General features: G+C 42.3%; 1 protein-coding gene across 7 annotated transcripts in view; it reads right to left on the bottom strand.

The window, feature by feature from the left end:
* Positions 1-25524, bottom strand: part of rbfox1 (RNA binding fox-1 homolog 1) — a 356244-nt gene that overhangs the window by 60470 nt on the left and 270250 nt on the right. For 6 of the 7 annotated variants that reach the window (XM_074696052.1, XM_074696049.1, XM_074696055.1 and 3 more), the window contains one exon: positions 2426-2719. In XM_074696052.1, coding sequence (XP_074552153.1) covers positions 2426-2719 — 294 coding nt within the window. Of the gene's footprint in view, positions 1-2425; positions 2720-8554; positions 8686-25524 lie in introns of those variants that run through there. The other variant, XM_074696054.1, reaches the window with a different exon arrangement.

Below are 25524 nucleotides of genomic sequence, written 5' to 3'. Positions count from 1 at the left end.
CCTGAGACAGCTGTTTATCTGCTGATCCACCCCCTAAACAGCCCAGTTAATATGCAGATGAAATCCTTTAACATCCACACAGTTAGTAATATCAGAGGAAGTGATGTCAGCAGCCAAAGTCCAAATGATAGACTACAACACTGTAAGAGAACCTTGATTGTGAACTGCAATCTCCGCTCTTGCTTGGGGTTGCTGCACATACCAGCTCTTCTAACACTCACGTCTAATGTGCGTGCCATTGACTGCACATAGAGTAAACAGCGTGGCTCTGCCTTTACCGCTGTACGGCTTTGGAGCCAAAATACTCCTGTCAGAGGTGCCACCACTGTGCAGCCAGATTCTGCGCAGAGACTACAAGAGACTCAGAGAGAATCTGAGTGGAGCCGGGAGACAAAAATATGTTTTGTTTTAGGAGAGTCTAATCTCTTCTCTTCCCTCCAGACATATTTTATGATCCCTAAAAAAATACACAAGAATGGAAGCTTTCAATCATTGTTAAACGCAACTTAAAGCCTTGTTTTTAACTTCTTAACTAATAAAAAAGAAACTTTAGAGAAAAGAAGACCGGAGTACAAAGCAGCTCAATATTTACTCCCAATCACCACAACAATCGGATGTGAGAAACATTTCAATCAGGTGTATTCATTTTTTAAAGATTGACCACAGCCCATCTGGAATGACTTGGGAGATGTTTCTTTTTGATCAGCCAGCCACCAGGGGGAGCAGTTTTTGTGACAACCTCACTTCGACCCGAGGAAGATGATGTCCATTTTTTTTCGGTCTATGGTGTGTGCAAGGAGAGGGAATGCCGAATTGATTTGTTAAGCAGTGAGCTCCCAAGTGTACCTCTTCCCTTGTGCCGGGATCCTGGGACCCAGTTTCCCTCTTTATCCCTTTGATTCTTCTCCACAAGCTGAGCCAACAGCAGACTCTGTCAAGTTCTTTTTTATCCATGTCGTTCATTGTTTTGGTTGTTCTGACAAATCGAACTGCTTTTTAAAAGGACGCCAGCAATCACAGGAAGTGCTGACAGCTGAGTGTGCGTCCATCATTAAAATCAAACACATACTACAGTAACACAACCAGCATGGACAGGAAACGGAATAAGCTAATCAATATGATCAGTGTGTGAATGAGGTATGTTCTAACATTTTGAAGCTGGGTTACAATTAATTGACTTTAGCTGAGTTTCATCACCATGATATAAATAAATGTCATGATTACACATTTTTGGTACAGTCCAAGTTGAATGATCAGTTGATTTTACTGTCCATTCATTACATGGAGCACAGAGTGCTTTTATTTTGTCTGTTTCCCTTTTTTTTAAGCAACCAAGTAAAAAGCAGCAGCCTGTGTCATACCTGCCATCAGGGTCAACCACACCCCCTCTCTGAGATCAGTTTCTGTCCCCTCCTTGCTCGGTTTTGCTCTCAGAAACTTCCAGAATCACTCTTAAGCTCGGAGCTCAGTTAGGGAGCTCTCTGAGAGGACTCTGAGAAGCTCTGTGAACACGGGACCTGGTGCTTTAGAGTACTCTTATTTCAGCCTCTGACTTAAAATGCTTCATTTTAGCTGCTCTCTCCGTTACACAAACTCCCTTCCCTGTGATTGGCTGGCCTTTAGGAGGCCCGTCAGGGGCGGAGCTATGGGCAGACCTTGGTGTTTGAGGCTTGCTCCTCCAACATGTCATGAACCAGTTCAGAGATGTGATGAGCTCATCATTTCAGCAAGTCACGTGAAGATCTCACAGTGTTCTTTAATGACTGTGAGCAGTTTGTGAACAGATTCAAGGATTTCTACAAAATATGACCATGTGGTGTTTAAGTCATTTCCTGGAGTGTCTCTGTGTGCTTTATACTATTGAGTCTGCTAAACCTAAGAGCTATTGACCTCTGGTCTCATCTCATTTTAGGTTTGTTCAAAGATATTCAGTGGAATTGTGTTTTTTCCTTAGGAGTTTAATCAGTACATTAGTAAGGTCATATTTTCATTTTTATCATTTGCAGAAACCCATGAAGTGAAAAAGCTACAGGAAGCAAATCTCTGAGAGTATCTTCATAAATGGACGATCAAAATCAATCATCTCTGTGTGAATTCTCAAAATAAACTCAGAGTTTTCATTTGCAGCGGAACACAAACATGAACGTCACAGGATACTCTGGGGATGACTGCTTCACCAGTTTAACTGACACAGGATAAGACAACCAAATGAGAGGAAACAACTGCACAGGCTTTTGCTTCCTACGTTTAAAATGAGCTGGCTTTGCAAAAACTGAAAAATTAATGAGAAACCTTATCTTTCCAAACTACAGATCTAAAGTTTTCACGTGTTAAAGAAGCATGTCATAGATAAAATGATTTATAACAACTGAAAAAAAAGTACTGGTACAGCTTGGATTACACTCTCAATCCCATGATGCCTTACCGTGGCTGTGCCGGTGACTGTCTGCGCCCCTGACTCGGACCCTCCTGGCTCGCTGTGGCTCTGTGAGGACTGGTACATGTTGAGTGGGTGCTCACTGACAGAGGCTGGGACCCCGCTGTAGTCCTGTGGGGCTGCCGGGTGCTGGTGTGGGTGTGGGTGGGCGTGTGGGTGTGCATGGGGGTGTGAAGCTGTAAACTCAGCTGGAATGCCGTTCTGGGGAGGGGGGGCGAACTGGGCTGATGGGTAAGCCTGGGCCATGGATGGATCCGGGGGGGCCGGTGTGTCCTGGTTACCCTGTGAGGACAGAAACAGTTTTTTTTAGTATTTAAAGGAATATTTCTGCAGTTTATTCCCAGAGATTCAGTTTTACTGCTCTGCTTCGTCACGTGGTTCCCCTGAGATCCCAGCTATTGTTTTCTAAATTTGGTTCTCCTTGTGAAGAACTTGATTGTGCATGACAAGGTTGAAATGACACAAGCGCATTAGACATCTTTTTAAGGACAACCTGGATTGTCAGGGTGTATTGGCTGCACTGATGTTATATGAAGCTTTAAAGAGTAAAGTGACCACAAAGGAGAAGAAAAAAAAACCTGGGAGTACGGCTTCCTTCCCCTGCACCATGTATTTTGGGTCATTGCAGCCAAACAGTGGACGCCTCAGTCCGATAAAATGGATCATAATCCAGACGTCCTGCATCTTTCTGGTTAAAGTGACACATATCCATACAACCATAGTAATCTGTGTCACCAGCAAGGCTGGTAGTGCTAGCTGTGCTAACGTTAGCCTCACACATCAAACCCCTGACAGTGCATTTGCCTGCAGACTTTATGATCCTGTTTTTGGTCGTCTTATACCAATGCGCTCGAATGTCACAGTTTCTGGAGTCTGAATGTAACCTGCAATTTTAATGCAAAAATGCTAAGAATAATTTGCTTTGGACCATTTCTTATAGGGATGGGTATGAAACTGAAAACAAAAAATCACAATCTCTGATTCAGGATTTTCAGCTTGAAGTTTTACCCAAGAATTGAACACACAAAAGTGATCATTACTTTCTGACACCAGATTCCTATTCAACTCATTCAGCATGTTAAACATCTCTCAATGGACCAAAAACCATGGAGAAAAACACAGTGCTAGCCCCATGCTAACATATACAGGAAATTGCATTGATATGCTATTGGTTAGCATACATTGGTATAACTTCAGTTTTAAACCAAAATTTTAACTTTCATCTCAGAAACAGATCACAGTTACTCTCTGTGAACTGATACTTATTTATCTATACCCAGAGATATCCAGATCCAGTGACCACGTTTAAGGATTATTTGCAAGTCCAGTGACAAATGTAGATTTTTTTCACAATGACGCATTATTTTTTTTTTCCAAGACATATTAAGTCATGGATCATCACACACAAAGATAAAAGTCTCCTTTAATGTTTTTTTTTTGTTTTTACTGTACCTCTGCTTTGTTCTATTTCACACACTCATCAGAAAGCTGCAGACAAGCCTTAATCTCAGACAGCAAAGTAAAGTCGGATCATCATCCCTCCCCTTCACCTCAGACGGGCCACACTTCTGGATGAGCTGCACGTGGACTTACAGCGGGGAAAGCCAGTATTTATCCCCTGTAATCATATTTTTGTAACTAGAGAAGCCCGACCTTAACAACCAAAAACCACAGACACAAACTGTAAAATGCCTCAGAGAATACTGTGTCCCAAAGCTAATGACAAAAATCAGCACAGTCAGGACTGTAAGTATAGGAAATGTGGTTTCAGCTCCCAGCTTCGGCTGCCATTCAGAAAAAAACAGCCCAGTGGAAACATTGGGGAAGAAAGTGAACGTGGTGGTAACACTGTGAGGATGTGTGTGTGAGAGGTTACAGCTGAGGGACGTTTATATCTGAGCCATTACAGAGACAGAGGGAGAGAGGTGCAGCCACATGAAAAAAAAAAAGCCAGTGAGAGCGTCACAGAGGGAGAAACAGTGAGTGTTGGCTAAATGCTCTGCTGTGTAATGAGAACCACATTTAGAGGGCTGAAATATGCTTCACGTGGCAGAGCACTGCACACGCATACGCACACACAGACATGCACAAAAACACACACACTCACAGGCGACTGAGGAAATACAATTAAAATTCTGCACACAGAAAGACAGGAGGAATTTCACTCTTTCAGAATGAAACGCCTGCCTCTGTGTTTGCCTCGCTGTGTGTCACTGTGCCTCAAAACAACTTATGCGTCTTCTGGCTTCAATCCTCAAATTTTGTGTCTCTGGTTTCAGCTTTTAATATTCATTGGATGTTAAAGCTCTAATCCTGTGAAAGAGCGGTTACAAAAATCACAGCTGGTCAGCGATACGTTTGCGTGTTTGAGCTGCAATCATCACTAACAAAGCTAGTCAGGCCAGTTCTTCCTGTCAAATACAGCAAAAGAGGAAGGATTCCTCTGTGTTTCTCAGTGTGTTTTAACTGTTGGCTGATGAGCTTAGAGGTGTGTACTGTCACTGCACCAATGCAAAAGGATTGGAATCAAACTTTGGTACATTATGTATGAAAAGGACTCGCAAGATCAGACTCGTTTTTTTCCTCCTTCAGATGAGTGAACAGCTAAAAAATAAATAATTTAATAAAAAAAAAAAAGAAATTAAACTGTCCCACAGACCGTTTTACTGTGACACTCTTCATCCTCCCTGACCGTTGAGGAGCAGTTTATCCAAGGAACAGCCTTACCTAAGCCACAAGTGTTTCCCTGACTTGGAAGGATTAGTGCTGGTGTCCCTTAGGGATCTGTTCTGGGTCCTCTTGTTTTTGCTGTTTACACTCATCAGGTTTTCTAATCATCCACAAAGTTTTCTCATAACAAATATGATGTTGATAAAAGATGACACTCTGCTTTATTTATTCTTTACATTCAAAGACCAGATTGTTGTAGGAACATCTGCAGACCTGGTTGAGGTATTTGTCTCTATCGTCTCCAGGTTGGTTTTGTCACATGCTGTGACTGCGAGAAACTGTCTTCTACCACCATTTGCACAGAGGGTAACTTTGCTCTATCAAGGAAATATGTCTAATCCTCATCAGGAGGAGGAGGATTATTTCTGGTCCAGTCTTCTGTCGTCTCTGTCTGAGACTGCTGCAGTTCTCTCCTGGTTCAGGGGCAATCCTGGTGCCATTTTACCTCAGCAGCTCATCCAAAATGCAGAAGCACAGCTGGTCTTCAACCTGCCAAAGTTCTCCTTTACCTAGCAGCGTCTCTGTCTGCCACACAGGTACCTGGTGGCTGATTAACTCTGAATTAAGTCAGGTATTTGCCAAGCTTTGAATTGCTCAGGCCCATGATACGTCCAGGACTTAGTCAAGGTAATCCAAACTTAGCTTGTCCTTCACCAAGAAGAAGATCCCTGGGATCTCATCTCTTTTGTTTATTTCCCAATCTGAACAATTTAAAAAAATGTCCCTGAGCTCTGATACCCCACCTGCAAGAGACTGATCAAAAATTTACCTCACACCAGCAAAACAGACAAAAAACAAGACACATTCACCATAAAACTACTTTTCCTCCGGGTATGAGACATACCAGAATCACCTGCATCCTGACCTTACCCGTGGATTATCTCTGAGGCTATCTGTACGACCACAAATGTGTGAATGCATGGACACAGACACTGGACTGACCTGACCTTGCCACCCTTCAGTACAAAGTGAGATAAGCAGGTGTGTGAACACAGCATGCAACCGTCAGGGGCGTTAGCCAGTCACTGAGTAGGCGTAGATGACTTTACTGACATTGCATAGAGCGTAGCTTTATCGTGATTTTGCTGTTCTGCAAAAAGTTAACAGATGTGTTATGATGTTACTGATGCAAAAGAAAAACAAAAACAACAACAAAAAAACATCATTGATGATACATCCTCCTCTTTATGGGGTGCCGACTGTAAAGTCACACACAGCATGAACAACAACATTTGTCCAAATTTAATTCTGAAACATCACTTTAATGCAGATTCAGAGAAATATTTGTGAAACAAATTTGTCAAGTATTATATATTAATGTTGAATGTTTTATCCAAATGTTCAATGTTGTGATATGCAAATATTATAATTAAATTTCCTGATTCTAAACATTTAGTTTATACTCTAATTAGTGAAGAACATTCCTTTAGCTAATACCAAATACTTGCTAAAATTTCTAAATATAAAGTAGAGATTTCTAAATCCTGAGGTACAATTTCTAGAAAGGGATCCAAGTGAAGTGGCTTTTCAAGAAAGTCAAACACAGTCAGCTGAATCAGCTGTTAGAAAATAAACGTACCAAGTGCTGTGATGCCGCTCTTTAAGATCCTGTGGTTGACGTCAAAAACAGCTTGACAAATCCTGCTTGGATAGACCCCTTCCTCAAACTTTTATTTTGTAATTCAGGTGGGCTGTACAGTGAATTTGCATATTTGCTAAATATTTAGAAATCTTTGCACAAGATTTAGAAAATCTTGACTAAACAAAAGAAATCATTGTGAAATATTTAGATATCAATCGACCAATTGATCAATCTTTATTTGTATAGCGCCAAATCATAACAAATGTTATTTCAACACACTTTACAAAAACATTTACAGGTCTAGACCCGTAAATGTTAATAAAATTTTATTAGCAGAAACCCAACATCAAGACAAGATAAGGAGTCTTATCTTATCTTAATCCACCATGAGTACAGGACTTTGCAGCATTTAGCAAGTTACAATGGCAAGGAACAACTTCCCTTTAACGGGCAGAAACCTCGGACAGAACCAGACTCATGTTAGACAGACATCTGCCTCGATTGTGTTGGGGGATATCAAAGCTAAATATTTTGAAATCTTAGAAAAATATTTATTTAAATATTTATTCTAAACATTTAGAATGGAAATTAAATATTTAGAATCAGGACATACATCCAAAATATTTCTATAAAACACTAATCATTTAGATAAAACATTAAACAATTTAATTAAACATTCAACATTGAAATAGATTTGACCAAAATATTTCACAAATATTTCCCCTAATCTGCATAAAAAGTGATGATTTAGGGCTGTTATAGTGTGTGCAACTTGACAATCGGTGCCCCCTACCTCTTCTTTCAAGCCCCCATCCTTTGTCTCAACCAAAGCAAGAAAGTGTCTGAGACAGATATTCTCCAGCTGTGTGCTTCATGTGTGAGAGGGAAACTTTTCTGTGGACTTTGGTGGGACTTTATGGAGAGAATGGTGACGCTAACCCATCATCCCACTGACTCGGACCCCGGAGTTCAGCCTGCAAACCACAAGAGTTGTTTAAAAAGACTCAAAGATAGAGAATCTGTTCTTCCCAAACACTGCAGCCAGGTCTTACATCACGTGAGTGAAGCAAGAAGCAGAATGACCTAAGAGGAATAATCCAGAGCCACTTCTTCACCATGAGCTTCAGCTGAACTTTGCAGTATTTCGCCTCCATCTTTTACAGTGGAGTCCTCCCATGAAGGGATTCCCTCATTGTCGGTATGAACAGGGGACTCTTGCATCAACGTTAACGATAAACACTGAAACGTACCGAAGGACTCGACAACAGCTGGAACCTACAGTTATCCCAAACACACACAAACAAACCGCATTGTGTATCACATTCCTCTACTCTCACTGCTGAACAAATACAACAGATTCCAGCTCGCGGGATGTCTGGGTTTCATTTCCAAAAGAGAGCCCCAGCTCCTCTTCCTCCCTCTCACCAGTCTCTGAATGCAGCAACTGGAGGGAGCTGAATGAGGCAGAAAGGAAGAGATGCATGGACGCATCGGCAGCACAAAAACAGAGCATGCAGCCCTGCAGTCCAAATCCACTGCACACACACACACACACACACACACACACACACACACACACACACACACACACACACACACACACACACACACACACACACACACACACACACACACACCACTCTCACAGCCCAGAAAGGAGCATGCAGCATGCTGCCTTCTGCAGTCACAGCACAAACAGAGAGGAGCGAGAGGGTGACAGAGGAAGAGAGGAAGAGGAGAGACACGGAGGGGAAGAACGAGAGACAGAGGGAGCGATGGAGGATTAAGAGTATTCTCAGAAGTACCTGCTCTACCATCTTGCCTCTGCCGTCCTCCTGCACATCCAGCTGCGCTAGAAAAGTCCAACCCACCAGAGTCTGCCTACAGCCAGCATCTATTATGGATGGCTTTGTGTGTTTGTGTGTGTGTGTGTGTGTGTGTGTGTGTGTGTGTGTGAGCGTGTGTGTAGTAAGGGAATGAGAAAGAGGAGGAGAAGGAGGAGGAGGAGGAGGAGGAGGAGGAGGTGGTGCCACTGTGAATGAGAGCAGCATTCCTCAAAAATGTTTTCAGCGCTCTCTTCTTCTTTTCCTCCTCTTCATGTTACACCATCTTCCTGTTGGGTGTTCTTCTGTCGTTAGCTACTGCTGCGCTCCCTCTGGAGTCTGCTCAGGAAACGCTATGTTTTATTCTGCTCTGTGATTCCACTGAAGGGATCAAAAAATGTGACACTATTTATATCTTAAAATGTGACGTGTTTCCAGCTGATCTTCAGCTCATCTCATCAACAAGCCTGAGTAGTTTCCCCTCGGGGATAAATAAAGTATTTTCTATTCTCTATTCTATTCTAAAGAAATGGTTCTGTGTGGTGATCTTGCTCTGAACCCTCACCTGAAGCCCCACCCTAAACCATCTGGATGGGGTCGACTCTGAGCCAAGGCCGGGCACCACGCTGGAGTTCGCCACCATGACATCTCATCCTAGTTTGTTGGTTGCTTCAGAAGAGCTCCAGTTTCACTGTCATGACCACTGTAACCCAGGTCCCAAGCAGTTCACAAGCAGACATTTGGCATTTCTTTGTAAAGAAAAACGTGCACGGTAAGGTGAAGTTATTGTAAACTGCCAGTTGTTTTTTTGAATTCTTGTTCATTAGATCTTGTGTTGTGTGTATCTTTTCAGATAGTGAAATCAACCAATCATTACCCTGGATTCAGCGTGAACCAGCAAATGTCTTTAAGATGGTGCATTTCATAGCCGTAGGTGCTCGACTCAAGACCCAAACAATTCACCTTATGGCTAAGTCCTGCCCACAAACGTGATGAGCCAATCACAGTGCTTATAACCTTCCCGCTTGTCCGTTGAAATCAAGCGGCAACCTCCAGTCAAAGAATATGAGACAATGCTGAAGTGCTAAAATCTCCTGTCTCTCGAGTGTTCGCTTGAGGCTGTCTCCGGAAGTAGCGGAAGTCACAAACACACCAAGCCAAAAAAAGCCGTTTTCAAAGCAGAAATTAACCTATTTACAGCCTGGTTCAAAAAACGTCTCCTGTCTGAGTCACTAATTTTACTACTAGCTGTACGGCGGCTGAATTTTCTTCTAACTCGGACGTTCAGAGGATATTAAGATCAGGAGCTCCCCCAATAAGAGGCACAGCTGAGGTTCAGGTGACCAACAGGCGCCCTTTGGCTGTAGGCAAAGCCCTTGCCACTACCAATATGGCCGCTATAGCTGTTGTGCTTCATTTTCCATTTCAGAAACAGACGGGTGACGTTGGTGAGACTACGTCCATGTTTTATACAGTCTATGATTGAAATGCATCGCAGAAAGTCACTTTTTGTCTGATTTTATTGGTACATGCAACTCTGACACAAAGAATGTGAATGTAAAATCCTGACCTAAAACAAGCTGTTTGGATTTTCCGGGGTTTGCTGACGTCAGCGAGTCCCTTTTTTGACCAATCAGGAGCAAGTCTTACCTGATTGGTCCACCGGAGCAAATACCCCCGAACCCCCTCCCCACCCACTCCTTTCCCCACATCTGGGGAATCTCTACAGCAACGGGGGAGGAGTGTGGCTGTTTTTGGCTGTAAACAGCCACATGGTTCCATGCTCAAGCTTCCCATCTCTGAAGAAGACAAGACTAAGTGTCTAGAGTTCATTTATCAAGGAAATGTTCCAGCTACACTCAGTAAAACTGTGCATGTGTGTGCTAGTCACTTCACGGCCGACTGCTTTTCCAACTTTGGACAGTGCAACAGAGGGCTAGCCAATAGACTGGTCCTGAATCCAGGCGCATTACCAACCATCCTCCAACAAACCTGGGACCCTGGAAATGTGAGTATTTTAAATGCTGTGTGCTGTGGAGCAGATGGAAGAGCTTTTCCTCAGTGTCCCCCCTGTCTCTGTGTTAGCTTCAGGATGCTAACTTTAGCTGCGGTTAGCCTGTTGTTTTAGCCTGTAATGTTACAATAAACAAGCTTCGCTGTTTTCTAAACATTGTGCACTCGGCGCTCGTGGCGCCGCTCTCAGTGATGTGGAGAGCATTGGCTCATTTACATATAGCTAAAGGTCACGCCCACTAAATCAGAGCGTTCTGAACAGAGGGGCTATGAGAGTCTGGAAACAATGCTGCTGTGCTTGATTTATTGGCTTTTTGGACCAAAACATGTTGCTACCATTTCATGAAGACATCAATGATCCAGATTAAACTGCAGAGAAGGAGCAGAATATGGGACCTTTAACACTAGAACCACCACTGCAGTCTGACGGACACTAAGGGATTTTCTCTAACCTTAGCTAAAGTTAGCCTAGCATTAGCTCCTAGCTGTGTTGTTCATCATGTCTCTTTGTTTGTTGGGAGTTCATTGGCCTGTTTTGGTCTAGTTTTTGATCTTTGGTGATCAAACATCATTGTTAGCTGTTGTCTAAAGAGCTCTAGTTAAGCTAACGTTAGCTTCTGGAGCTTAGCTTCATTAGCTTATCTGTAATAGCTGAGATAACAAATGTTGTAAAACGTCATGCTGAATGATTCAGTGTAAATCCTCTAGCTCCAAACAGAGACACACTCTTGGTAAAGATGGTAAAAGGAGGTTATATTTTTGTCCTGACCAATGCTGATCCTCTGTCTCGTTATCTGAGATGCTGATGCTAACCAGATGCTGATGCTAACCAGATGCTGATGCTAACCAGATGCTGTTTTTCAGGTTTGCTCTTGGAGCCGTAAATTTAGTCTGTAACTGAAGCTTTTTATGGACCTTCAACAATAAAATGATTCATATCTCCCTCCAACGTGGACTTTAGAGACTTTTAGGGACTGAGAGATGATCTGTGATCTTTCTGTCTCCAAAAATTACCATTAGCTTCCTGTGAAATGTCTCCTACTGTGACATCTGCCATAAGGCCTGTCCCTGAGTTGTCTGACTGAGTGAAGGGGGCGTGGTTTAGCCATAGATCAATTACAGTCCTCCGTTAGTTTCTCTTGTGTTATATTTATTTGTTCTTTTGAGCAGCACTCCTTGGCGTCTTTAAATTGGCCTCATTTCCTGTTACAATGCACATTTCTTCTGTAATAAATCATTTTGCTTGATCCAGCGGGGGTTTATTTTGCATCCCTCATGTATTGTGTTTTGTGTATTGTAACACAGGTGTTGTGAGTAAAGAATCCTTGAACCAGGTAAAACATGTCCGTACAATAATAAAATAATTTCTTTAACCCGGTCATCCTGTAACGTGGCCTCAAGTCGAGCTTCTAGTCCTCCTGATCCCTCCTTCACCTGGCTAACTCTCTGGTGCTCTCTGCACCTTCATCGCTCATGAGAACATTCATAATGTGGGACGTCCTTGTAGTCTTTGCTCATGTGTTGGCTCCCTCAGCACCAGTTCACTGGCAGAGAGTTCTTGGGGTGTCAGTAAGTGACCCGTGCCACATGCTGCCAGATGCTGTTTTTCCACTCACCCCCCTTATATAGCTCCTTGATGGTGATATGACCATCCTGGAGGACTTTTACAACTACATGCATCATTCTGGTGGAGCATCCGTCGAGGGAATTCTGCAAAGCGGGCTTCAGGGTCTGAAGAACATGTGCCATGGTTGAATGGAAAAGCTGGCATTGTGGTTGGACTTTGAAAACAGGCGGTGCGTTTCAAATTCGTCCATGCTAAAGCCTCTGGTGCACTAATTCCTGACCCCCAGATAATTAAATTTATCCCTCATATATCCCTTTCTCAGATAGCAAGGTGTTGCTATGAAACACATGGATAGATTGTCTGACCCTCTGCATGAAAACTATGAACCAACAACATAAACAAAGCAAAGAGATGGAGCTAGCTAAAGTGACACGTAGCAGACAGCTAAAAATCTAAAAGCTACATCAAACAGACCAACACTAGACACAAGATGGCAGACATTATTATTTCTGCTGGCTTGACATTTTAACATTAGGCTTTATGGAGGTTCAGTCATTTAATAGAGACAGCCTCGAGTGGACACTTGAAGAACTGCAAGTTTTAGAGCTTCTTTAAAATATTTAATTCTGTGACCGTTTGGTCTTTTCATTTTAATGTTCGGATACTGGTTTAATCCCCTCACCCACATGTTTGTTTGTAGTTTCAGGGGCTGTCAGTGTGTCTGTGTGTGTGTGTGTGTGTGTGTGTGTGTGTGTGTGTGTGTGTGTGTGTGTGTGTGTGTGTGTGTGTGTGTGTGTGTGTGTGATTACACACAGAGACAGTGAATCATCTACAGATCAATAGTTTGCTGAGAGGCCATGGCCTTCCAACTGTTTGATTGCCCAGATACACACACACACACACACACACACACACACACACACACACACACACACACACACACACACACACACACACACACACACACACACACACACACACACACACACACACACACACAAGGAGAGAGAAGGTGCATGGCTGACAGGATGTAGAAGGGCGAGTTCTGGCCAGATGTGTGTTTTTTTTGTGTGTGTTTTGTATGTTTGTGTGTATGTGTGTGTGTGTGTGTGTGTGTGTGTGTGTGTGTGTGTGTGTGTGTGTGTGTGTGTGTGTGTGTGTGTGTGTGTCCTGGTCATGTAGTTGACAGATGGTTTGGGGCGATGTGAGGCAGGGTGTGACCGAAGCAACACCACTGAGGCACGATAAACACAGGCACACACTACTCTCTCTCACACATACACATACACTCACACACACACATACACTCACACACACTCTTGCACTCATAAGCACACACAGAGCTGGCAGTCCTCCCCGGTCACTTGAGGCCACACATTCATTCAGCTCTTCCTCTCCATCCGTCACAGTGTTCAGACCTGATTCCTCTCCTTCATCATGAACTCAGAGTCTGTTTTATTTGTTTTACTTTAATAAACCCACCGAGGAAAATACTTTGAGTTCCTCACATCTGGACTCCTCCTGTTCATCATTCTTCACATATTTGCGAGTCAACCACCATGATGATTTATTTCAGGTTGGCATTTATGCACAAAGCAGAGTCCATAAATCAGAGTAAGAGGAGCAGGTCCAGGGCTAGGTGTTTGAAGTGGAAGATAAGACCTGGGCAGGAGTGCATTATCAGAGATCTGTCCCCCACACAGGCTATTAACACTGATTATAGACACCATGAAGAGCATTATACTGCACTGGTGCTGGGGTCACTGCCCCCACAGGAAAAGACCAATATTTCATTTTTCATACAATCTGTTTCCAGAATCTAAAGAGATTTTTCAAGCAGTAGGAAAACACGTGAGGGTTTGACTAATACCTGGAATAATCATTCCCTCCCATTACCTATTGTTGCAGTGGAATCATGTTCTGTTCTCCAGTAAAGGACATGGCACTGGAAGCTGTTTGTTGTCTGCCTAGTGTCTGCCTAGCTTGTCTAACACTTCAGCTAGTGCTATGTAAACATTAATTGTACTGGGTTTCTCTCTCATCTATTCTGTATGGTAGCGTCCTGGTGGACGGGCTTGTTAGAACAGCTGCCTGAGATCTAGAAGAGGAAACTAACTTCAACATAGCTGCGTATTTACCACTGCTATGAGTTGTTACTGCATTAAGATATGAGTTTTGCTATTGTTCTCGAGATTTGTGATGCAGTGGTGACATGCAGTTATTTCTCATGGGTGTTTGAGGTGATTTGGAGCTCTGGCAGTTACATATCCCCAGAGTACTGCTCACCTCTCTACTGTGGCTGACTGAGCGCCCATTCAGTATAAAATAGCTTGTTCAAAAGTTTTTCTGAAAGCTATTCAGTGTTTTGAGGTGCTAATGGTACCAGTAGTCATATCTTTATCCTGACCTGTGTGATGTAGTGAATTACAAACTTGTACCGAATGCAAAATCTCTTGTTGGTGTTTAGTGCTGTGAAAATGTGGCTGTGAGCTGCTCATGATAGCTAATAAGTTAACTGGGAGTTAACTGAAAGTACTGGTTGTTTACTGTGGGAAATGCAATAAGAGGCAGTTAGTCTAATAAATAGATAAATAGGTGGAATTATGACTTTTTCAAGCCATTTTCAAGCTCCAGTTGTGTAATTTGTGTTAAAGATGGGCTGCAATAACAGGATCGTCAGCTCAGGGTGAGGTTGGGTTTGGGTTTTTATTGTCTTTAACTCAGGTGGAATTCTGTACTGAAACATGTGGCTCCAGCCTTGCTCTTGTGAGTCATGATACTGGATCAGTGTTTATGTTTCTGCTGTTTTGTTACTGATAAACGCTGGTTGTAACTGCAAGTGGTTACGAATTCTAGAGGCTGGTCTGCTACTAGAGTCTTGCGTGAACTCTGGACCCAATTTCACATTTTTAACATGAAATATAACTAAAATCTTATAGCCCTCTGATTGCAGTACTCTTTTGGTTCTGTAATGTTTTCATCACAAACATCTCTACTGCTCTCACCACTCTGAGTTATCACTGCTAAACTTTGCCAGCCAGTGTGGTGTTGTCACAGAGAGGGCATTTAGGAATAGTCTATATTGGTGTCTATCATCTCATTTTAAAATGTGGATTACGATCAGGCATATATTTAAAAGGGAGACATTTTTCAAGATCACTTAGAAAGTCCTCACAGCTCATTTAAGATAGAGGAAGTCCTGTCTCAAGAGAATGATGGTAGCACTCCAAGAGATGCCTCAACTTCCATGAAAATGACTTTAAATTAATTGACAAGTGGAAAAAAGAAAAGTAGCCTCATGTCTTCATAAGGTAGAAATGTTGCTGGTGGCGATGGTGGAATGGAGGCTGGCTGAAAAGATCTGGCTGCAGATACCAACATTGTAGCTAATTGCTGAAGCGTGACATTATTGTTCTTGTGGGCCTGTGTCTTCTTGTGTGTTGAATCATGACCCACATGACGATTTCCACCGAGATACGTGAATAAACTTTGGCCTAAACTCTCAAAGACAGACATCCATCACCCTCAGGATCACCATCTCTGTAACTACTGCAGATACGTTCAGGTTTCTGTTATCTCACAGGATGTAGGGTCCGTGTCCCACAAAGACAAAATCTCCCAAACTTGCAGACAGAAGAGCTCTCCTCTCCACCATCCCTGGAGATTTAACCTGCCTGAGCAGCTGCTGATCAGATTCTACTCTGCAATCATCCGGTCTGTTCTCTGCCCATCCATCACTGTCTGCTGGCTAAGATGGACTGTGAGACTGCAGCAGAAAGATTACGGCTGCTGAACTTTCCCTTTATATGCAGATCAGGATACTTCCTATGCTGTAACAGATTGTTTTATTTATGGCAGAACTCTATTGTTTTGTTCTGAGCTGAGTCTATTTCTGATGGAGTAAATTATGAGCCTGAAAAGCGCAGCCTCGTCTCTTGGATGTGCACACACTTGGCTGGATAAATGCTTAATGATTGTGTTAATGTGAGGTGTAACAAAAGCATGTGTGCATTTCCGGACCTGTTCGTGTTGTGAGTGTGTGTGTGTAAGTGTGTGTGTCTTTGGCTTTGTAACACTGTTGGATGGGTGTCTGTCACTGTTGCAGCGCTGCGTTCTCTCTGCTGTTTAACACTAGTTCTGTGGCCAAACAAACCCACAGATGTTGTTGTGTTGCCAGGATCAATGTTTACACGTTGTAGTGACTGAAGCTATTACAGCAGCACGTACAGAAAGCTAACACAGAGACAGACACAGCGAGAGGGGGGATAGCTTGGTGATATAGAGCCATCTGTTGGCTGTTGTCACTGGGATGAAGTGTCTGTATCTCACACTAAACTGTGAAATGCCTTGATTGATCACTTCATGGATGTGCTAAGATTTTATGTCTGTTTATTTTTGCACAATGTATAGCCTGGCAACATGTTTCTGTAAGTATTCTATTCTTTAAAAAGTTATGACTTTACAGCGCAGCAGTCTTATAAAGAGAAACATTTACTGTATGATTTAAAGGCTCATTAAAACATGATGCATCAGTGCTAAAATGACTATCAAGTACACACAGGAACTCTGTTTTCTTTGAAAACTTACTCAGGGAACGCTGAGAATCTGAGTTTTTCAGAAACTTCACAGAAGAATTTCAGTTTGACATTTTTCAGGTTTGACAAATAAATAACTAAACAAATAAATGTGGGAGGTTCACTAAGGTCATGACCAAGGTATTTCAATTTGTTGGAAATCTCATTTTCCTCTCTACAAAGACCAGTGCTGTCAGCTTCAGCCAAACAATAAAAGTCATGACAGGAAGAAGGATTGCTCTCAATGCTGGGTGTGACTTTTATGTTCCTGGACTGCAGAAGACGGCAGACTGACATTTACCCAGTGTTTGGAACACTGTAACTCGAGTGCAGACAGACTTTTCCAGTCCACAGTAGAGCAGACGCTCAGCCCCACAAGACTGCATAGTTCCAGCATGAAAGTAACACAGACTTAAACAGCTAAAGAGAGGGTATTGTGCTTCTTTAAGGCTTTTTCGTGCATCCCCTCACACTGTTGTTCTAGAAAAGCCTTCTTTTTAACTTCTGTCAGAAACACTTTGTTTTTGCTGCTGTCTCTTTAAAAGTAACTCTGCAGGATTTTCTTAAAAAAATAGAATATCAACTTTTACAGGAATAATCCTGCTCAATCGTCTCCTACAGGGCTCTATCCCTCTGTGTCAGTGTCTGTGTCTGCCTCAACCCCCTCCTTTGCCTGGATGTTGATGTTCTGGTTGTATCAGGACGTTTTTGGGTGGAGAGTAAGCATGGCCAATCACAGAGCGCCCAGTGTGCAGGTGACTTTACGTGTTGATATAGCAGGTGGAAGAAGCTAATCAGAGCAGCTACGATAGTGGACATAGCATTGGAGAAAAACAACCAAAGTGAAACAAAAAGACAAACAGATAAAGCTTTTTCCTCAACCAAGGTGAAGCTTTAATTGAATTTCATGGGACAAAGAGCGACGTGAGTTAGCTTTCTGCCAACCAGGTATGTGTCAAATACCTGTGGTTAGCTTGAGCTTACATGCCAAGTCACACTCACAACTCTCTACCACAAAGTAACATGATGCTACAGGTGGTTGCTGAGCTAGCGAGTGTGTTCACATAGTCACAAGCTATAGGCTGACCTTGTTATTTGAGGTCTGTCCCTTCAACTTGTCATGAATCAGATACACCATCTTTATTTGATGACTTCAATATTTCAGCCAGTCTCTGAAGACCTTGTGAAGCTCTATTGTTTTTAGTTGCTTTTATAAATAAATAAATAGAAGTTTAAAGACAAAGAGATTTATACAACATATGAATATGTCAGGTTTTAAAAAAATCTGCTCAGGTTAAACATGGACATCCAGCTTGTTGTTTTAAATCTATGTTTAAATTAAACAAAGCCCCTCTTTAAGGACTTCTATTATTACATACAGCTGGTAGCTGCTGAAAGTTTATGGGGCTACATCAGTTCAGCCTTTGAGAAGATGTCAAATTATTATTTTCTTGCTTCCTTTACAGAGTCCCTGAATTCACACAAACCCCTGTAGGTAATGTTTTAGACACAAGTCTGTATCATCCAACAAATCCAGCTGACTCTGTCTATAAAGGAAAGCAACGCAAGCATCTATGACTGACCAGGCCTTGAATGATGTAAAGAATGTCTGCAATGTATATCGAGCTGTGGAGAGACGTTATTTAGGGTTGTTCTGGGTACACAGGCAAGAGCAGACGCATCAACAGTGTAAGGGGTTTTTATGTGAAAAAACAAGATGCAGATGAAAAATATGTCTGTCAACTACAGGTACCAACTGTCCAAAGAGGTTTTTGCATCAGTGCTTGCTGCCTGTTTGTGAGGTCGAACTCTGATTTCAAGCCTGGATTCTGATACTACAAAACCATTCAGATAGTAATAAGATATCAATACAAACAGATGAGAGCATAGAGTAACATTCCCAGTCCACTCCACACCCCACACAGTTTCCTCTGAATCCTCCGGCTCCGTTCAGAATGCGTCGGCTTGTTTTCAAGGTTCATTTCACTCGTTAAAAACCGGATTTCTGACAGAAAGTCCCGCCATAAAACTGTGACGTGACCTTGGCTGACTGCAACAACCCGCCATGCAGAGCGGTCCAAACACGCCCACACACACACACACACACACACACACACACACACACACACACACACACACACACACACACACACACACACACACACGCACACACACACACACACACACACACTCTTACTCTAAATGGTGTTATATGTGAGCGTGTGTGAGAGAGAGGTGTGTTTTGCTCAGGTTACCTGAGGATACCTCATTTATCCTCCTGTCACACTGACAGTAAGAGGGGCATTTCACTGTGTGTGTGAGTGTGTGCGTGTGTGTGTGTGTGAAGGGGAGTGTGTACTATATGAGAACAAACATCCAGATGATTTAAGTGATGTTCACTTTTCTTTATTTTTTAAGACTGAACAAATGTATTGTGGCTGCACTCTTAACTTCAGACACCTGGCTGTGTTCACTGTAAAGTACAGAGTGTTTTATTAAATGAGCTTCCTAAGAACACACACCGCACTGTGTGACAACCTGAAAACACTGATGTTCACATCAGGCTGTACACTACAAAAACTCAACTCATAGTTAATGTTTTTGCCTTATGGTATACGTCAAATGACCAATCCAGAGAAATGTCATATTTTAAGATATGAGAACCCACTAAAGTTCCTCCTGGGTTTCCTGTCATGAGAAAAAAAAACTGCCAATAGAACAAGAAAACATGACCTAAAAATCAGGGTCCCAGCACAAGAAACATCTCATTTAAGTGGTAGATCTTCAATTCAGGCTTAGGCCCCATTTACATGACGCCGAAAACGGTCGATTCCGCAAACATTTCGTTGCGTTTTGGCCTTCCGTTTAGACGAGACCACGTTGCGTTTTCAGTGAAAACGCAAACTTTTGAAAACGCTCCCCAGAGTGGAAAGATCTGAATCCGCTCCTCCATCCAGCTTGGTGTAAACACAGAGCGGAGCGTCTCAGGGTGAAATGCTGACGTCACCGCATGTGCACTAGCAGTTTCAGGTGAAGGCTCCGCGCTCAGCCACATTTCCAGTTGAGCCAGTAGCTGGCGGTAATGCACGTTATGGTTAGATTGCCGACCGTCTCACACAACAAAACAGCAGAAAAAGAAAGAACAGAAGAGGAGACTAGTCCTCCTGGAGTCGTATGAACGCGGATCGTTTTCACGCCGTCCTCATATAAACGCGGGTGGCTTTTGAAAACGCAAAGGAAGAATCGTTGCGGGAGTCTCCGTGTAAACGGGGCCTTAATCTTTGACTCTTAAAATCCTAAATAATAATAATTTTTTGTACTTGTGGGGAAAATCTACTTTACTTAACTATTTATGGTTTTATTTTGTACCAGCATAAGGAAAAAAATCTTCCTGTATTTTGACTTTTGCAGTGCAGGTGTAGTTAAATCAATATAAGGTCTGACCCACTCTAAAATACTTTTGAATAGAGACCCCACATGACTGATTAAACAGGTGTGTTCTTAAAGAGGCTGTGAGGAGGATCTGTTTAAAGTGGACCACAGCGCCACCTTTTGGCCTGGAGTCTCACTCACAGTGTGGTGAAGATGTGACTCTAAGCAAGACGTGTGTTTGTTTTGGAAATGAATAGAGATCAGATCTTCTTTTTAACTCTACATTTCTTTGTTCAAGTCAACTTTTTACCAGATCCAGCTCCACGAGGTAAGGTATTTATCAACAGTTAGATAGAGCTACACTTTGAAATGTGACAACAAGCTAACTATGTCAGTTTGTAGTTTAGTAGAATAGAACAGAATAGAATAGAACTTTATTTGTCATTGCAACTAGTGCAACGAAATTGCAAGAGCCCTTCAGTCAGTGCAAAACAGTTAAAAGTGCAAAATAGCTGCCATGTTCAGGTACATTAATGACATGAGGTAAATGTTATGCATGTAGCTGGCTATATTTCTCTCTCCTCACAGCCCGGTGCTCTGAGACGTGTCTGTAACGTGTAACGTTAGTGAATCCTGGTTCTGTCCTACCAGAGCTCATCTACCAACTCCAACCTCACCAAGCAGAGCTAACGTAACCTGGCTCTTCATTTTATTGATAGATTCTCAAGTTTGAACAGACCACTGCAAAATAACTGCTGACTGTGGGTTGGAATCAACAGTAGCACAAACACATTAACCTGGGTTTTAGCCTTTATCTCGTGTGTTAGCCTTTAGCTTGTGCTCTATCTCTCTCCTGTTTCTCTTTCTTCTGCTCTTCTGTCCTTTTTCTGTCTGACAGTTAGGCTCCAGTGTCCACCATCACTACAAAATTAATCACAGAAATCGTTTTCAGCAGAGAAAAACACAGATCTCTCTTCTCTCTACTAAACTTCATCAGCCGGCGTGGTGTTGTCATAGAAACTTAGACGTGCTGTAAATCAATCCGGTTCTGCTTGCTGGATGTGGAAGCTAAGAAGTAGCACTTTGAGATAACTGATTTTTTGGTGCTGATAATCTCATTTTAAAGTGTGGATAAGGATCAGACATATATCTAGAAGAGAGACTTTTTCAAGTTCACTCAGAAACTCCTCACAGGGACTTTAAGTCTTTGGATAAAATGATATGACCAACACCACACACCAATAGATAGGACACCCAAAAAAAGAAAAAGACCTATCCACAAATCTACAAGTGTCTATTTCTGGCATCTTTCAGCCTCATGTTTACCTCCACCACAGCTGCTTTTGTCATGCTGCCTTCCCCTCTCAGCTGGCTTTCTGATTGGCTGTTGTTCTGTCCCAGGAGATGATCCACAGAGTGCACGCTCAGCTGTTCTCTGTGCTCCTCCTCATGACAGGATATCTGATTGTAAATATTGGACATGCATTCCCACAGTTTCTGATTTGAGTGACCATGATCATGCTGAGTAAAGATCAAATTACCTCGACCACAAGAGTTTCCTGTCAGGGTAATCTTAGAACGATCATCTGATCATCTCACTGAGACTGAGACTTTAGCCAGGGGCCTGGAGTCAGCTCAGTTACCATGAAGGGTGTACACTGCTTAAGATGACAGTTTTTTATTTCTTTTTTTATCTTTGAAATGGCTATCAAATAAATCTCCTTCATCAGTGTAAGTTCTGAACAACAAAAATCTTTTATTGTCAAATGTTTGACCTGAGTCTACAGACGTCAGGTTTGTCACATTTCTCTTCACATGACTGAAAATAAATAAATCAGAAAACAGACACAGACACAGACACACACAGACACACACACAGACACACACACACACACACACACACACACACACACACACACACACACACACACACACACACACACACACACACACACACACACACACACACACACACACACACACACACACACACAAGCAGCTTCATGTAAACATCCAAGGACAAATCAAACATTTTCTTCAACGTTTCCAAGGCAACATGGAGATAAGCTTCCTCTCACTTTGCCAACGCTTTAAACTGATCCATAACACAACTCTGTGTGTGTGTGTGTGTGTGTGTGTGTGTGTGTGTGTGTGTGTGTGTGTGTGTGTGTGTGTGTGTGTGTGTGCCAGGCTGGGAATTAAAATGGGAAAATGGAAAAACTCAGAAAATTTGGATGAGAAAATATAATTTGGGCTAAATTTAACCAACTGCTTGAAGGGCTCCTCATATGTTGCTCACAGTGAAGGAGCTGGAGAACAACAGTCCCTATGTGGGGGCTTGGCTCCACTCTTAGGTTTTAACATCTAAACATAAATAACAGCCTTTTACTTTTTTTTACTGTAAAACCATGCAAACAGAAAACGTTTGATGTGTTTTCCACATTTCTATGTTTCTAACAAACCCCCAGGCTGATGAAGAGGGGATGATGATGGTATCACTGGCAGCAGATTAATTAAGAAGAACTGCAAATATTTGAATTATTTTCTCCTGATCAGCTCATTTAAGTCTCTTTTCATTCCTCTGTGTCTGTTTTTGGCCTATCAGTGTATTCACACAGCAGGAGTTTGCAGGTCTCTGGCACCGCTATTTTATGGGTCCCCAGGCTGAAAAGTTTGGGAACCCCTGCTGCGAAAGACACCTGAAAATTACTTTTCTCTAAATTAACTTTTTAACTGAACACCAGCAGAGAAAATTTTCGTCTTCTTTCTTCATATGCTGATAGAATAAAAGGGTCTTTGTCTTCCATTAAAACCTCTGCAAATAAATAAAATAATGCTGGATCAAAGCAAAGACCACTCAACAGTACGCCATCTTTCAAAATGAAACTCACAAAACACTTGTTTAACCCGCTGCCCCCAGTGATGACAGGTTTTTAGTCCAAAGCCAAAATACCAAACACTTTGTCACAAAACATCCACAAATTCAAATAAGTTGACATTTTTATTAGTTAACCATTTTCCAGGTAGACATTCATACCAAAACAAAAATTGCGATTTGGAGCTGTAAGAATGCACACAGAGAAGTAGGAACAGACAGAAAAGCTGAAAACTATGGGCTGAGACTTCACACGGAATTAACAAAATGTTTTCCCCCATTCATGATGAATTTAACAGTTTAAAGCAGCAGGGTGTAGAAATTTTAAGCACTTTGCTGAAAAGAAACGGTGGAAATGAGATATGATGTTTATATATGTTTGTGAGGTGAACAGTAATCCCCATAATACGTTTGTTTTCTTTTTTCTAAAGATGCTATAAGGAGGACCTGTAATTGGACTGCCTCGCCATCTTCTGGCCTGGAGGCCCGGTGTGTGTTTGTTTTGGAATTGAATGGAGGTTGGATTAAAACAAATTTTCTTTGTTCAAGACAACTTTTTTACTGGATACATGCGTACTGAGGGAAGATGTATTTATCTGTACAGTTCCGTAGCACTGCAGTTTAAAATGTGACATCAAGCAAACGTTGTAGTGGCCGGCTACATGTAGTGCTGTCGGCAGCCCAGTGCCCTGACGTATCTGTAGGCTGGCGTAACAACAAGCTAACTTTGTCAGTTTGTATGTAGCAGCTGTCTATATTTAGCTCAGCTGGCAGCCCGGTGCTCTGAGACGTGTCTGTAACGTGTAATGTTAATGAATCCTGGTTAGCTGTGTCCTACCAGTCATCTACCAGGCAGAGCTAACGTAAACTCACTCTTCATTTTATTGATAGACTCTCAAGTTTGAACAGACCACTGCAGAATAACTGCTGCACGTGGGTTGGAATCCACGTTATCGTGAAAAACTTGTGTTAGCCTTTAGGCTCGTGTTTTAGCTTTTAGCTTGTTTTTTAGCCTTTAACTTGTGCTCTATCAGTCTGGACCATGACCAACTAGTAGCGGTGAAAAACAGTCATTCTCAAAAAGGAATGCTGCTGAGTGATTATTCACTTATTCACATGACAGGACGTCATTTCTGCTTCCAGCTCACGCGTTCACATTTCTCCTCTGCTCTCTCTATCTGGCACGGCAGAGTTCACAGACACACAAACACACAGATGAACACAGTCTGTGTGACAGAGAAGATGTAAAAACCAATCTCTGCCTGTTTGTAAATGCTCCCAGCACCAAATGTTGCCATTGCTCTGCTCAGGTGAGGAGAACAGTCCCAGACCATAAAGGAGACAACGGTGCTCAGTTACTCTGCCTCAATGAGGGCTATGGCGTAGTGGTCGTGCCACTTGGACTCAAACTGAGTTGTGCAAACTGAAACTGAATTTTGTATTTTTGAATTTAAGAAATAAAGAGTTAAATTTTCAAGCTAATACCAAAGCAAATCAATTCAGTTTTCAAATTCAGTTTCTAGTGGCACAAATCTCAGCCCATGAAAAACAGTCAGCAATTGAAACAATAAAAAAAACATCAACAGACAAGAAATCCTTAGGTTTAAAAACTTAAATTTTTAAATGTTTGCTTTTTGGGTGGAGTTTGGCTTGGACCCCACTGGTTACAGATTGAATCTGGATCAAAATGCTGAAAGACATCTGATCTGCAGCCCCAGCTCACTCAGATTCTGAGTCTCCAGCGGTGACTGAGCGTACAAAGTCGTCTGTGGAGGGTTCTGTAAGGCATTCAACCTGCAGAGCATGAAGATCTCTTCTCTGTTCAATAAAAACACACGGAGAGACAAGGCCAGGGCATGAAAAACAACATGATATGAGACGAAGGTGATGAGGAAGGTGTTCATGTGTGTGTGTGTGTGTGTGTGTGTGTGTGTGTGTGTGTGTGTGTGTGTGTGTGTGTGTGTGTGTGTGTGTGTGTGTGATGGGGGTTGTCCAACAGTACAGTATGCTAATTTATGCAGAAATTTACTTCATTTCCATCACATCTGCTGCAGGCATTAATTCTAATACTTGGCTCTGGGGCTTGTAATTGCATGATTTGCATTTTTCTCCATTATACATAATCCATGTTGTACATACACACCTACACGTACATAGACAAAGCAACAACACACACACACACGTAGGCACAGTGTACATCTTTGTTTTTTACATTACCTCACCTTGACCTGCTGTTTTAATCGTCTTAACACACGAACACACACCTACTCATGTTGCATACAATCACAAACCCGCTAGTGAAGACACATGTGCCTTTAAACACACACACACACACACGCCCACAGATAAACGTGTGCTTTCTGAGCTAATATAAAACACACTCTCAAATAAAGCTGACATTTTGGCTGGCAGTCAGCTCTCCACTGTGTAACCACACTCAGTTCATCGGGAACTGCTTTGTCAACACAACACAGCTTGTCTGCATTAACACACGCATGGACGTGCGCGCACACACACACACACACACACACACACACACACACACACACAC

The sequence above is a fragment of the Halichoeres trimaculatus genome, unplaced genomic scaffold, assembly GCF_033239565.1.
Source record: "Halichoeres trimaculatus isolate MK-OKI-2021-1 unplaced genomic scaffold, fHalTri1.1 fHalTri1_scaffold_20, whole genome shotgun sequence".
NCBI classification, from domain to species: Eukaryota; Metazoa; Chordata; class Actinopteri; order Labriformes; family Labridae; genus Halichoeres; species Halichoeres trimaculatus.
The sequence above is the reverse complement of the archived record's forward strand: the minus strand, read 5'-3'. Positions and strand labels throughout refer to the sequence as shown.